The following is a 14,945-nucleotide window of genomic DNA, read 5'->3' as shown; positions in this document are numbered from 1 at the left end:
CATCAATTAAAATGTTCAAATAAGAATGCTTTCTTTGTGAAAAACAGGTGAGTTTATGGGCCCTAGAACTTAATAGAGGCCTTGTGCCCCAAGCATTACATGATAATTCGGATGACTCTAAAAGAACACTCCACCAAGAAATAAACCCTGGCTTTCTAGTCATACTTCCACACAGAACAGTTCTGCATCTCATTTTTTTCGATCTGAAAACTCAACTATAGCGCAATGGTGTGTTAGGCTGTTTCTAACTCTTAACTCCTAGGGGGCAATATATGAAAACACTCCACTGAACCAAATACTTTTAAGTGCCAAGTGAATGCTAACAGCATACGGGGTGTGCTGTAATACAACAAAACAGACATCATAGCATAATTCCTGTTATATAATATAAGCAAATCAAAGGGAGGAAGGTAGAAGAAATTATAAAATTATTGTTAATTTTCTTAGGCACAACAATGTACCTAGTAGTTCTGAAGGAGGGTATCTTTATTCCTTATAAATGTATCCCAAAATAAAAGGGGCCAAGTTCTTGATATATAAATATAGTGAGTTTATTTTCAAATGGCTCAAAAAAAAAATAAACTCCTTAGATAAAGTAAATACAGTAAAACATTAATTACTGAATCTAGGTGAAAGATACAATTCACTGTAGAAGTCTTAATTTTTCTCTATTTCAGACTATTCATAACAAAAAAAAATCAACCAATTAAAAATGTTGAGACAAAATCTGTATCAGGAATGAAAAGAACATACTACCAAAAATCATAGAAAAATAATTGCAAAAATTATGTTAGCTGGTTTCATACCTGAAACCCAACAAATGTTGTGCAACATAAAATATGACCTATCATTAAAATACAGATGAAACAATACTGACAAGTATATTGTACTGGGAAAAATCATTATTAATGAGAAAAAATTAGGCATAAGTACTATAAACCACGATTTGGACTCTGAAATAAAAATACAGGATTTGGAAAGAGAGCTAGGGTGGGAGAGACCATCAGAAACACAGAGACAACTGGATACCTGGCCAAAAAGTACGATGGGTTAAGAAAGATGAGCTGTCCAGAAGCTGCCAGAGAAGCAGAAGTCCAGCGTTCAGGAGCAAACACGCCCAAGGCACTAGGCAGGCATGACAGGAACAGAACACAAAGTCTACCACAAACTACCTTCTGGGACCTTAGAAGTGCAGCAGTGACCTCTCACCTCTGCATTTTGGAGTGCCTTAGAAAGCTAGGACCTTCTGTGCGCCTAAGTTTTAAACAATCTCAAATATATAAAGTTTCTAACTAAAACTTAGGCAATCCAGTTTGAGACAGCCAGAACGTAACTAGGGAGAATACATTCTCAAGAAAAATATCTTAAAAATAGCCCTAGAATGATTTCACTAAAAGTCACTGCAACAATGCAACAGAGCCATGACGAAAATATTCTAAACTGAAAAAGTACTTATGTTTTGTTAAAAGATTTTACACTCTAAGCACAAATCGAACACACAGTAATGGCTAAATAAATGTTACCTTTGTTTAAAAGTAGTCCATCATGGCTTTTTAAACACTGCTTTTGTTTTTCCAAAAAGATACACTAGGTTTTAATTTACATACTTTATTTCGCCTATTTATATATTATATATTATTGCCACAGATTTATGTCTATCTTGTAGTATTTTTACCTCTGTTACCTTTAACTTCATATCCACCATATTTATTATTCTATATACATAATTTTTATCAGAAAGTGTAGCTCTTAAAAACTGAACAGCATGCACAATTCACAAAGGCAGATGAATTACTAAAGCCCACCAAAGCAGCAGCAGAATTTTATGATCTTTAGTAGGTTAGTACAAAGAATGTACTTTGTATCTCTCAACGCAGCTTGGTTTGCAGCCCAAAGAATCCATATTAAGTACACAAAAGAATCAAAGCAGTTTGTTCCTCTAAATGCTGTAAGCCCTCAATGGAAGCCAGTAATTCATACAGACATCATTAGGGGAGGCTTTTGAGGAAAAGATAGTGTTTAAAATGTACCTGGGAAAATAAGTAACATCTTAGCAGACAGAAATTGGTAATTAGAGCTCTCTAAAATTAAGGAACAGCATGATGAAAGGCACAGAATGAAAAGCATTTTCAGGCTAGAGCACTTGGTCACAGAGCGCAAGGCAAGGGAGGCGCGGGTTCGAACAGAAAGCCAAGAATACAGCGGAACAGAAGCAGCTCCTTACGGTGGGGCAGATCATACACGGCTCTGCACACCACTCTGCAGGTCGGGAAGAGCGGTGCTGCGTGTTCCAACACAGAATGACATCATCCAGCCCGCACTTTAGGAAAAGGGTGCTATCCACAGAGGGAGCGAGAAACAGATTAGACTTCCAAGCCCAAAGGCGAGGAGAAGGCTGTGCGAGAGAGTAAAGTAAGGGCGGGGCCACACCTGCCTCCATCACAGGGCAGCACTGGTCAGCAGTAGAGCACTACTTGTCTAAAAGGCAAGAAAGAGTAAGCGAGGCTGCTGGAACTTTCCTAAGAACAAAGTAGGGCCACGATTAGGACCGCAGCAGCAGACAAGAAAGAAGAGGTTTAAAACACCCGTAAAGTCAACATAACCTAGTACACAAGTATAAGACGGTAGAGGGAACAAAGATTATAGTATAAAATGTATTGAGTGGCTGTTATTTTGATGTTGCAGTTCTGGCGCAAAGTAAAGTACTTCTTGAAATATGGCACTTCATATTACAACCTGTACAGTCGGTCTTAAAGATGTATTTCCCTCTAAATCAAACGTGCAAAATAGTTAAACAAGAAGCCAAAAGATGAACACAACACTGAATAAAAAGTAATAGTTTAAATGCCAGCCACAGTGGCATGTGCCTGCAATCTTAGCTACTTAAGAAGCTGAGTCAGCAGGATCTCTTGAGCCCAAGAGTTTAAGACCAGTCTGGACAACAAAGTGAGACCTCCTCTCAAAAAAACAAAACAGAACCAAAAAGAAGGCAGCTTGCAATGGGTCTTGAAAGTCATTTGACAGCAGAAAATTTTAGGACATGTGTAACATCACAGGTACTTAGAAAACATGTTTTATGCAAAACTTACTTTCTCCATCGCCATCTTTATCAAATTCTTCTATCATAGCTCGAAGCTCCTCATCACTCATATTTTCTCCCAGTTCTCTGGCAACACGTCGCAAGTTCCTCAAACTTATTTTACCTGAATCATCATCATCAAATAGTTTAAACGCCTTTAGGATTTCTTCATGTGGATCTCTTTCCAATATCCAGTCTGTCACTATAGTTAAAAAAAATTTTAAACAACCTGCATAATCACAAGTGCATGCATTTATGAATCAGCTAAACATTAAATGAGAATGAAAGCTTTCAATCCATTAACATTTAGTCTAAAATACTGTTACATGTAAAACGTTAAATTATATCCCCTACATCCAGAGATAAACCTAAAATCAGAAAAACCAAACACTTACTTCAAGTTCTAACCTTTTTACTAGCAATAATTTTTTGTTTTATAAGAGTGATCAAAATTATATCACACAGAAGCAAAAAAAAAAAAAAAAAAAAGGAAGGATTATATCATCTTTAAGGTCTACCAAGAATTGTAGTAGGACATCAAGCACGCAAGTCTAAGAGTCTATGGCTTAGTACAGACACACACCACAAAACAAGTACAGCTGACTAGACAAAGGCTTTTTTGTTAGCTCAGCTTAATACACTGGGTCTTTTCTCAAATACAGTCCAGGTTAAAAGCAAATGACAACAACAACAAAAAAAGGAAGAATTAACAAAAAGCACGGCCATCACTGCTTTAGGCACAATCTTCAGCAGTAGATGAAAATTCCACTAATATCTTCAGGAACAGAAGAAAGTCTCAGTTTTCCTAACTGTGGAAAACAGGTTAAAAGGATGGAATCTAATTATAGTATGAAAGACCCTCCAAAAGAAACCTCTAGGAAGGAGATCTCTCTAAATTCACATCCATTTTTCCCAGCAAGGTAACAACTCTTGAATTAAGAATAAATGTAATTTCAGAACTCAATAGTAGTAATATATCTAGTATAGTAAATAGAATCATATACAATATAGTATATGATTAGTAACTTAAATATTTTCAATAATGTCAATCTACAAGGCTACAATAAAAACACTGAAGTAAAATTGCAGTGTGAAAAAAAAAATTTAAATTATTAGATAAACTACTGCATAAAACTAAGTAAAGACCTGTGAATGTAAGTCTACAAGCTGTTCTACCTCTATAAGAAAAGGTATTTATGATTTTCATTATCCATTAAAAGTAATGTAGTGCTGGTCAGGTTTAAATCGTTAGAAAATTATAGCTGCTGGTAGATGGAATGTATTGGAATGCTTAATGAACCCAAAATGAAAAAATACAATCCAGGTAACCAACAATTTATTATCTTGCCGCTGTTCCATCTGTGTTTGGTTGAATAAGCACCTATTCAAACTAATGTTAAATCATTCACACATATATTCAGTACTTATCTTTTATCCATTAATTTATCCAAAAAAGCTTCCAAGTAACTAATTGAAGTATATTACTAAAAGTATGCAAATCATCAAAGCTCATAAATATTCAGTCAAAAAGGAATTGGCATATATACAGCCAGAACACCAAAATAAAATACCACACTTAACTCTGTGGCTCACACTCAACTTATTTTGAATTTAGTCCCAACAAAAAAGCAGGACAAGGAAAAAAAAGTGTTAAGAAATTTTCTTCACCAATTAAATAATATACATGACAGGTGAAGCAAAAAAGCAGCTTGCTGAAAGTATTAATGTACTTAAGAAGCAACAGGGTGATCTGGGGGAACAGATGGGGCTCCAAGATGTATAAATCCTTATCCCAATAGTACTTTGTTAGTTATTTCAGATTTACGTGTCTATATAATCTTTTATCAATGCTCTCCTTTAGAATGTGGATTTTCTTAGGAATTATAAATGTCCACAATTCTGGACAGCTAACAAAATTACCCAGCAAACAATTTTATGGTGACACACCTCCATGTTCTATTCTTTTCTACAAAGGAGAATTTAAAGGATTTTTTTTCAGTGAAAATAAGCCAAGTGACATATAAGTAGTTAAGGTGGGTCTCATTTATTTCACGAAACACCAAATTTTTGTCCACGTAACTGTTTTCAAGTGATTTAACTATACTATCAAAAACGTACTTCATCAAAATAATTTTACATATATACATACAAAAGTCACTTCAGAATATAATAAATTTTATTTTTTGTCTCTTTTTTTGAGACAGGGTCTCGCTATGCAGTTCAGGCTGGCCTTGAGCTCACTTTGTAGCCCAGGCTGGCCTCGAACTTGCAAAGATCCTCCTGCCTCAGCCTTCTGAGTCCTGGGATTACAGGCATATGCCACCATGCCCAGCTCTAGGAATATACTAAATTTTAAAACATCACATTAAAATAAATTTAAAACCACTAAAGGTAACACTAGAGTATCAACTCTATTTTTCACTGCCTTTTGGAAGTTCTATCCAACCACATTTCTCCTCAGTCCATCACATTATAGCCCAAACTCCTTCCAAGACCACCATGGGAATTCTTTGCCGCCTCCCTGATCACACCCAAAAGACAGCAGCAGCAGTAACAGCTACCTTTCCTTGTTTGAAAAATCTGCAACATTCTCAGTCCTACAATTCTTACCAGTGATTAGGTCCTATGAGTTTGAAGACACGATCTATTCCATGGGAAACATAACCCCTTTTTCCTCCTCACCGTCCTCAGCACACTTAGTCTAGTATTATCTGTCTGTGGTCACTTCTCTCCTACTCATCCTCTATCTTCTCATCAGTTATCTAACACATATTATATCCCATTCCTTAAAAATTGCTAGTGATTCTTTCCTGACTCAAGTCCAAACTGTAGTATGTAAGACTTTGCCAGTCTGGCCCAAATCTACTCTCCCAGTCATTTCCCTACATCCTCTACCTGAAGATTCCTGCACATGGCCATCGTCCTAGGACCGCACTTTGTTGTTGCTGTTTCCTATGCCTGGGATGCCTTTACTCTACCCTGCAATCTTCTTGGAAACCCTATTCACGCTCTCAAAGGACTAAGCCAAAACTCCCCTCTTCAAAGTCTTCTTCCATTCCCCTGGATGAGGAATTGATAAATCTTGGCTGACAGGCTGGACAGTGAATACTGCAGGCTTTCCAGGGGCCATCAGATCTCTGTCTGCACTACTCACTCTGCCATGACAGCACAAAAGCAGTATAAAAGACTGTGGCATTGCACACAGCATAGCCAAGTTCGGCTCAAGGTCATAGTCTGCCAATTCCTGCCCTGCACAAAATTACACTGTACCATACAGTGCCACAACCTGCCACCTAGTCTTAATTTTTAAGCTCTCTTCATAACATTAATTCTCCTTCCTGACAGCAGCACAGTTCCTAATGCCAAAAAAATTAGTAAATGTTTATGAAACAAAATGAAAATATAGAGTTTAATTCTAAATAGGCAATTAAACAATAAACGGCACATGTCAAAGATAGATGAAGTACAAACATTTGACTTACCTTCGTCTTAAAGACAGCAATTCTTAAAGCACTTACGTTAGTCACTAGCTCCAGAGTGCCCTGACTCTAAACCAGTGATGCTGAACCCTTGAGACCTGGTACTGCTAACACCCAGCTGCGGCGTGTGTGCCATAGGTTAGCCACCACTGCTCTAGACTTACGTGAAGTGTATTTTACTGCTTTTTTTCTAGTCCTTGGGAAAACGTAGTTAAGGCTGAACTTTATCTGGAAACACTTGTAGGACAGTGTCCTTGGGCAGTCACAGACGGTACATAAAAGGCTCAAATATTTTGATTCAGAGTCACTTGTCCCAAAGTATAAAACATGTATTAATCTGTGGCCCATTATTAGTGAAAAGTAATGAGCAAATGGGAGAGTGGTTCTTGACTGTTATAAATTTGTGAGAAGTGGTACTCTCAACAGACAGTGTAGTCTTAAGGATCGCTAAAGTAAGCTATGTCAAAAGGATGGCCTGTGAGTCAGAGCTGAAACCCTGCTGTAGCTCTTTATTCTAGGAGGGACCCAGTATTTCTGCTTTGTTGACAACATAGGAAAGGTAAGTTGTCAGAAAAAGGTTAAAAAGGTAAAAGTAGCATGGGATTCTGGTCTCAAGTGCTAATAAAAATTTAAGATGGCATGCAGTGATTTGCAAAATTGTTGATGATGATGATCACAGGGCTTAAAGCAGCCTGCAAGTATGAAAAAAGACGATGAGAAAAATATACAAAGTAGAATACTTGTTTATGTCCACTGATACTCATGTACTTCCAGCCAATGGAAAAAAGACTACTTTTTAAAGTAAAAAGAGCAAATACTTGGTAGCACTTACTATATGCCAGGCCCTTTTCCAAGGACCTCATGTACTGTTTTATTACTCTATTTAATTCTCTAAAGAACCCTATGAGAGGGGCTGGGGATTTAGCTCAGCGGCAAAAGCGCCTGCCTGGCAAGCGCAAGGTCGTGAGTTCGGTTCCTGGTACCGGAGAAAAATCACAAAAAAAAAAAGAACCCTATGAGACGTTATACCTACCCCCGTTTTACAGTTGAAAACGGAGTTCAAAGAAGTGAAACGATCAACTTCCACACCTAATACATGGTAAAACAAAGAACTAAATCCAAGACAAGGGGCCGGGGATATAGCTCAGCGGCGTAAGTGCCTGCCTGGCAAGCATAACATCCTGAGTTCGATTCCCAGTACCAAAAACAAACAAACAAACAAAAAACCCAATGAACCCAAGACAACCTGGTTTCAAAGCAGCCCATGCTAAACACTACATTTTACCAAATGTCCCTTAAGTATAGCTCTTTCCTAATACTGCATTTGCACATGCCCTAAAGCCTTGTTTCTATACCTCCTCCACGTTGTTCCTTGACATACAACAATGACAAACCCCAGGAAACAGAGGACCTGACTAGGAGAAGGGCAGTTCTTGCTTTCTCAAGGACGTAACTCTACAAATTAGAGGACAAAAAAGAAGATGCCTGCAGAAGGGACAAGCTGCATCTCTAAACAGTTATACATCAATTCATTGGCTGGTGACCTCCTAGGCTATGGTTTCTATCTCTTGGGCTTATTTATCTTCTCCTGCTTTGAGTTAAGTTTAAAAAAAAAAAAAAAATTATGATGTGAATCTATTTTTCATGCATCTACTGCCATTTATTTTTACTTCCCATGTTGCTTCTTGCTGAATATTTAAAATAAGAGGTTTGTACGTGGGGTGTATGTATATATAATTCCATTGGTTTCCAAATTTTTTAAATATCTGAAAATAACTATAGGAAAGTAATATGACCCATATAAAGTGTTACCAATGTTTTAGAAAAAAAAATAATAGAAATAATCTTAAATATTCATTCTGTGTACAATATTCTAGGCCATATATTTACATTATAATAGCCAAGGCCTACGCTTCCAGAATTCACTACTCTGAGAAAGCCTAATCTATACATACCATAAATAATACACTAAAATCAACCATACAACTATACAAAACATAACCATATTAAGCCCACAACACCGTATCTCCAGGTGGTTCTAAAATATTTTCTCTTGCCTCCAGTCAGCCAACTCCCTCCCTTACTGTAATCCTCTCCTCACCCTCAACAGATGATTTTATTCATTCAGATTAAGGTCAACCAGAGTACGTAGTCTCTCATAAACTCTGTCAACCTGGAGGCATATGCTTCATCTACATCCAAAAATACCAACCACCAGTTTCCTCTCTGCCCACTTTGCCAACAAAAATTACATACCAGAAAGGTCTCGGGAAATATTTTCCAAACAGCAGGATACCAAATTTTGTTTTACTGAGAGAAAATAATTTTTGATCACCCTTTTAGTTTTAACACACATTAATATAAACACACATTACATGGAAAAGGATCTTTCCACAAAAAAACTACACAATAGTTCCTTGTTAAAACAAAAGAAAAAACTGTAACTCTTACAGCAAAGCTGTAAAAATTTGTTAAATGAAAACCAGGGGGGAAAAAGAACACCAAAAGGAAAAAAAAAATCCAAATAAGAGTCATATTATATACCACCATTTAATAACAAAATTCCACAAGCCAGAGAATTTTTAAGAAACCATACTAATCCTATGACTTCTTAACAACCGCTGGTTATAAAGATGATTAAAATACACACCAACTTCATTAAAGTCTTCAAAGGTGATTTTCCCTGTGGCTTCTCTGTCATAATCTTTGAGAATCTTCAGTACATCTGCTTTTTTTACATCAAACCCCAAGGCTCTCATTGCCACCTTTTGGATTAAAAGGGAAAAGCAAATTAGAAAGCATTTTTTACAAAAGAAATGATTTCTGATTCTTAAATTTTTACAGTTTAAAAGATGACAATGTATTAATAAGATACAATTCTTTTGGAAGTTTAATATTTCCAAAATAAGAAAGGTATACTGTGGTTGTTCTTCACTACCGAAATTAAATGGAAATTCTATATCTTGCTTTCTTATATGACCAACTAACTAGCAAGTATGAAATATACTATGCAATGTACTGACTTAATGCACATATAATTTTACCAATCTATCTCTTTATTTTCATGGGACTAAAATCAAAATGGAAAAAAAAAACAGCATAAATTCTAAAAAGCTGTACAACAGAAATGACAAAAGCATTAAAATAAAAATTATCCTCAGATCCTATATGATTAATATTGGGTCCAAGAAATAGCGCAGAACACTGAGGAAGAGGGAGACAGAAGTGGGAGGGGAAGGGAGGGAAGGGAAAGGGAGAGCTTATTCCTTGGTCTCTTATTACTAGCAGTAACAAGAAAGAAGAGACATGTTATTGATTAACCAAGTCTCGGTCTCACTTGGAGAGATTCTGATTATTCCTTAAGGAACAGATAAAGAGGAGTAGTAGGGTATTTAGAAAGGGTAACTGGTAATAAAACAGACACTGACACAAAAAACAGGTTGGAGGGACAATGAACAGAACTATTTTGTTTTTCTGAATAGGAAGAGTTAAAGTGCAAGACAGCAGTCAGCAAGTGAGAAGAGTACATGCCAGTTAAAAGTACAGAAAAGCAAAGAAAGCACAGAAAGCAAAGAAATCTGAACTTTATGTAGTATGCCAAGAAGAGTCAGTAAAGGCTTATGAGCAATGAACAGAATTTTAAGAAAGATGTCATTCTAATGGTAGTGTACAAGATGATCTAGAAGTGGAGAAACAATTTAGAAAGTTCCAGTTACAAAATAAAGTCACAAACCACGATTGTCCTTAGCAACAAATGGAAGAGACATTGTAAAGGAAGAATACCTCGAACTGGGTAACTACATAAAAGCAACTAAAATGTGTTATGTACATGTACCAACTCCCCATGATGAATGTAATAACTATGTATTCCAAACATGGATTGATAATAAAAAATTTAAGAAGGGTTTCTTAATAACCAGCACTAAAAATGTGACCAAAAAACTGTAGAAAAACAGCTAAAGAGGACTACAAGACTGAGAGGGCTAGAATTATACCTCTATCCTTTCTCTTTATACATTTTAAACTGTCACTGAACAATACCTACCCTCTCTTTTGGAATTCTTGCATTTAAAGTCCCTTACAGCATTACCAAAAGTATCAAATACACATTTTTATTCACCTATTAAGGCTATTCAAAATCTCAAAATGCTATCTTTCTCACTGTACTGAATTTAAGACCCATATGACACACATAATAATTTCCCCTTACACCTTTTAAAATAATTCTAAGCCTTAACAGTTGACAATTTTTGCCATTAATGAATGTAAACATCAGCCAGACAATTTATACTGTTTGTAACCCAGAAAGTAGGCTGAGGCTACACAATTAGTATGTTGAAAATTAAAACAGTAAAAAACAACACTTCCTTAATCTCACAGTATGTGCTACCCCTCCAAAAAAGAAACCAATAGTGAGATTATTGTAAGAACAATTTAAATTCCATAATTTGAAATTTTTTAATTATGTTTATTATGATCAAATGATAAAAGCCTAAAAACTATGCTCGGAGTTCTATTCAGTTTTATTACAGCAACTAACTGGAATGCTTAAAATCGCTTCATAGTTCCAAAATTAGTTTAGCTACAGTACTTACTTACAAATATATTTGAAAGCATCTGTCAAAAATGTACATCATTATAATGGAGAAATATATATCTTAAAGTACAGTATTACCTTCAATTCATGATAATCTATTGCTTCATCTTTGTCTGTATCAAATAATTCAAAAGCATCTTTAATTTCTTGTTTCTGCTCCTCAGTGAGTTCTCTTCTTTTTTTCCTTTTTGTTTTGTCTACTACAAGCTCACTTCTATTAAACAGAAAAAAAAGTCTTTAGTCCACTTTAATCTAATTCTCTTATACAAATTAACCAAGGAGAGATTTTCTAAATTTCAAAAAAGAAAGTATTTTTGAGAAAAAGAAATTTTCCGAGTCAATGCCCTGCTTATTAATTTACACTTCTCAAAACTGAACAATTGCTGTAGAAAAAATAAGAACTATGAGCAAAACATATTACTTTTTATGCCAAAAATCCCAACAAAAAATCAAAGCACCCGTACTTATTATTCACATCATTCTACAAGAGTATAAAAAAAGAAAAACTCCAAATGAAAGTAAAATTAACTGAAATCACTATGTATTTATTTTTGTAGTCCATATAAACTCAAAATTTCTACCTTAAAAAGAATGTTATCAAGTAATTTATAAATTATTTTGACATTGTGAATTCAAAATGGTAGATTGCATGTTTCTAAACATTTGATATTTTACTTATAATTTCTTCTATTACTAATCACCCAAAATATTAATGAGCCTTAAACATATCACCAATCTTTGACATGAAAGGTAGTACATAATATTCCTAGTTCTAGATGAAAATGTTAAAAGTAATCTGTAAACGGTAGGTTAAACTTCTCGTAACAAACCCTGGGAATGTATACACAAAATAAAAAGTTGAACTTATTTTAAAGCCAGAAATGTCTGAGAGGCTGCCAATCTAAAAGTGCTCCAAGGATTTCAAATGAAGGTACAACACGTGTATAAGCACAAATTTAGAAAACTGGAAGGAGCTTATAAAACTTTAAAATGCAAAAACCAGTTCACTGTACTAGAATGTGTTACCATTTACATCTCAGAATCGTTTTAGCCTCTGAGCATGTATCCAAAAAAGGCAAGAGACGGCTAGCAAGTGAGCAGCAGGTGCAGCACAGTAACGCTGAGGAAGATCTTTTTTCCAGGCTTAACCTGGCTTGACATAAACGTGGGCGCTCTGGGGTCTGCCATTCATTCTCTTCCCACGACTCCAAGGGGTCACATCAGGAACACACCCGTGACCCCGCTCTTGGGTGACGATGACCCTTTAGAGAGAGCCACTCGGAAGGAACTGCATGGGTACTTTTACGTCACAACATGCAGGCTGTGGGAGTGGTAACAGATCTAGAGGGCCCAAGACTGGAAACGGATGAAAAGAACACCTCAAGAACAGGACACCTCAAGAAACAAGAAACCCAGGCAAGGCGTCGCCGGTGCAAGTAACTAGCATGGTTTGTACATGTACGAACTCCGCACGGTGGGTGCGATCACTGTGGACTGCAAACGTGGACTAATGAAAACAACCAGGACGGGCCTCTGGGGACACCGTCTGCAGGCCCTGGGGGCTGGGCAGGCTCTGTGTTATTCCAAGTTCGGGGGGTGATTCAGCGGGCAGCGGGAGCCCAGGACTGTGACCTCAAGGGCGGAAGGAGGCTGCAGGCTGAGAGCGCGGGCTCAGCGGGAAATCTCGCGACATTTCGCTCCCTCTCGCTCTCACAGCGGCCCACCGCGGGGCCGACCGCAGGGAGCGCCTCGGCGGAGGTCACAGGCTCATCCCCTGCGGGACACCCGGGCCCCCGCGGCTCCGGTCCCGCACTCCATCCCCGTCCTCGCGCGGGCCGCAGACGGCCTCCCTTCCACATACGCCCGCCCCCAGCCCCGCTCCGGGGTGAGGAGAGCACTGCCGCTTCTTTATTACCGACCTCAGAGCTAAACTCATTTTCTCTCCGGACAGAGACGTTCCGCGCAAGAACGACTTTACACCCCTCACCCAACGCAGCGCGACTCCCACCAGCCGTTCAACAGACGCAAACGACCTCGGCGGCCTCGAGGACCACCCACAAGGCAGAAACCGCTGAACGGGATTGGTTGACAGTTGCCAATGTTGCGTCCCTTCGGACAGAGGCTTCACTAGTCCTCTGTGTTCATTGGTCAAATTTCACGTCAATCAAAGAAATCTCTCTGCCCGTCTCCCCTGCTGCCCCTTCGGCCCCATTAGATTGGCCAGATGCTTTTTCCCGGAATGCTTTGCGCCCCGGCCTCTGGGTCCTCGCGGGGGAAGCGTGGGCGGCAGGCTGCGTAGGGACTGCGGCGTGCTGGGGCTGAGCGGCCGGGAGCGGGCGGTGGCTCGCGGCGGAGCGGGCGTGCTGATTGCGGCTTCCCTTCCCCTAGAGGGAAGAATGGTACCTGCGGAGCGAGGTGTGCAAAACTGCTTGGATAGCAAACTTTGGATGGCCGTGTGCTTGGAGAGCTTGTTTGAAACGCAGGTTTTAATGTGGTTCTCCATTCTGATTTCTAGAAGTGTGAAGCTGCATTTTCCCCTTCACAGATGGCCCAAGTGGTCGTAAGGCAGGCGCAGTGGACTACATGTCTGGATTACTCCTAGGTTGCATATTAGCTATTTACGATGAAGGTTTCTTCTCTGTTTCCCTTATTTTCCAGTTGTACACGTGATATTACCTTTACTGCAAACCAAGTGTCCTTGGGTAATGAATACTGTTACTTGTGTTGCTCCTCTCACCTATTAGGCTGAGTTTCTTGAAAGCCAGGACCTCTCCTCCATTTACTGCTATTCCTTGTGCCCAGTAAAACGTCTCATGCATAGGTCCTTAGTAAATTATTTGTTGCCTGGAATGCAGTCTTGCTATGAGAACTTACGAAGTATTGCGCTAAACAGCATGGCTCCTAAGTGTGAATAAAATAGCGTGAGGCTAGGAATTGGCAGAGGGGTGGAAAACAATATAGAGGATGGATAGAAAAGATTAGAAAAAAGAACCCATCGAGATAGAGGCTTCTTAAAGGAGGTGGCATTTAAGACCTGGACGAATGGCATGAACTTGGGCAAGTGAAAATCATAAAATAGAATATACTTCACAACAGCTATGGGGTAGGATGCCCCCCAAAAGTAGAAAGCTTTAAATTTTGAAGCACCTTTATTAATCACCTTTGAGTTTAAAAGATTGCGGCACACTAGAATGTAGTGACACTGAAAAACTATTAAATCTTTGAAGTAAAAACCAAACTTTAGAGGAAAATTATTTTAATTAAATAAGAGAAGATGAAAATAAACCAAACATTTTTGGATTTGAAGGTGTTGGACAAAAACACAAGAAATGGAGTTTAGAGGTGAAATGTTCAAAGAATGACTAGTGTGGTTCGTCTCATAGAAGTGGAGCACAGAATACTGATTACCAGAGGCTGGGACTGAGGGTGGGATGAACAGGCGGAGTCCGGTCAACAGGTTCTAAGTTATCATTAAGGAGAGGAATAAATTCTGGTGAAAGGTTACACAGTAGGGTGACTGTAACAATAATGTGTTTAGCGAGGGATGAAGCTCAGTGTCACAAGCCCATGCCTGGCAAGCACAAAGTCCTGCGTTTGATTCCCACTACGAAAAAAATAATAATAATAATAGTGTGTAGTATATTTTTCACTAGCTAGAAAAGAGGATTTCATATGTTTCACCACACAGAAATGTTACATATGTGAGATAATGGATATGCTATTTATCCTGACTCAATCATACAGTGTATGTCTCAAAACATCACAGTACCCCATAAATTTGCACAATTGT

General features: G+C 38.1%; 1 protein-coding gene across 1 annotated transcript in view; it reads right to left on the bottom strand.

Moving 5' to 3' along the window:
- Cetn3 (centrin, EF-hand protein, 3) overlaps window positions 1–13,187 on the bottom strand; it is a 14,598-nt gene extending 1,411 nt beyond the window's left edge. Inside the window, exons 1-4 of the mRNA XM_005382281.2 lie at window positions 13,075–13,187; window positions 11,234–11,369; window positions 9,209–9,323; window positions 3,090–3,281 (exon numbers count right to left, since the gene is read on the bottom strand). Of these exons, the coding sequence (XP_005382338.1) occupies window positions 3,090–3,281; window positions 9,209–9,323; window positions 11,234–11,369; window positions 13,075–13,091 (460 nt within the window). The 5' untranslated portion in view covers window positions 13,092–13,187. The remainder of the gene's footprint in view (window positions 1–3,089; window positions 3,282–9,208; window positions 9,324–11,233; window positions 11,370–13,074) is intronic.
- Between the last annotated feature and the right edge of the window lie 1,758 nt (window positions 13,188–14,945).

Source organism: Chinchilla lanigera, unplaced genomic scaffold (genome assembly GCF_000276665.1).
Source record: "Chinchilla lanigera isolate Chin_1 unplaced genomic scaffold, ChiLan1.0 scaffold00017, whole genome shotgun sequence".
NCBI classification, from domain to species: Eukaryota; Metazoa; Chordata; class Mammalia; order Rodentia; family Chinchillidae; genus Chinchilla; species Chinchilla lanigera.
This window is presented reverse-complemented; position numbering and strand designations above follow the sequence as displayed.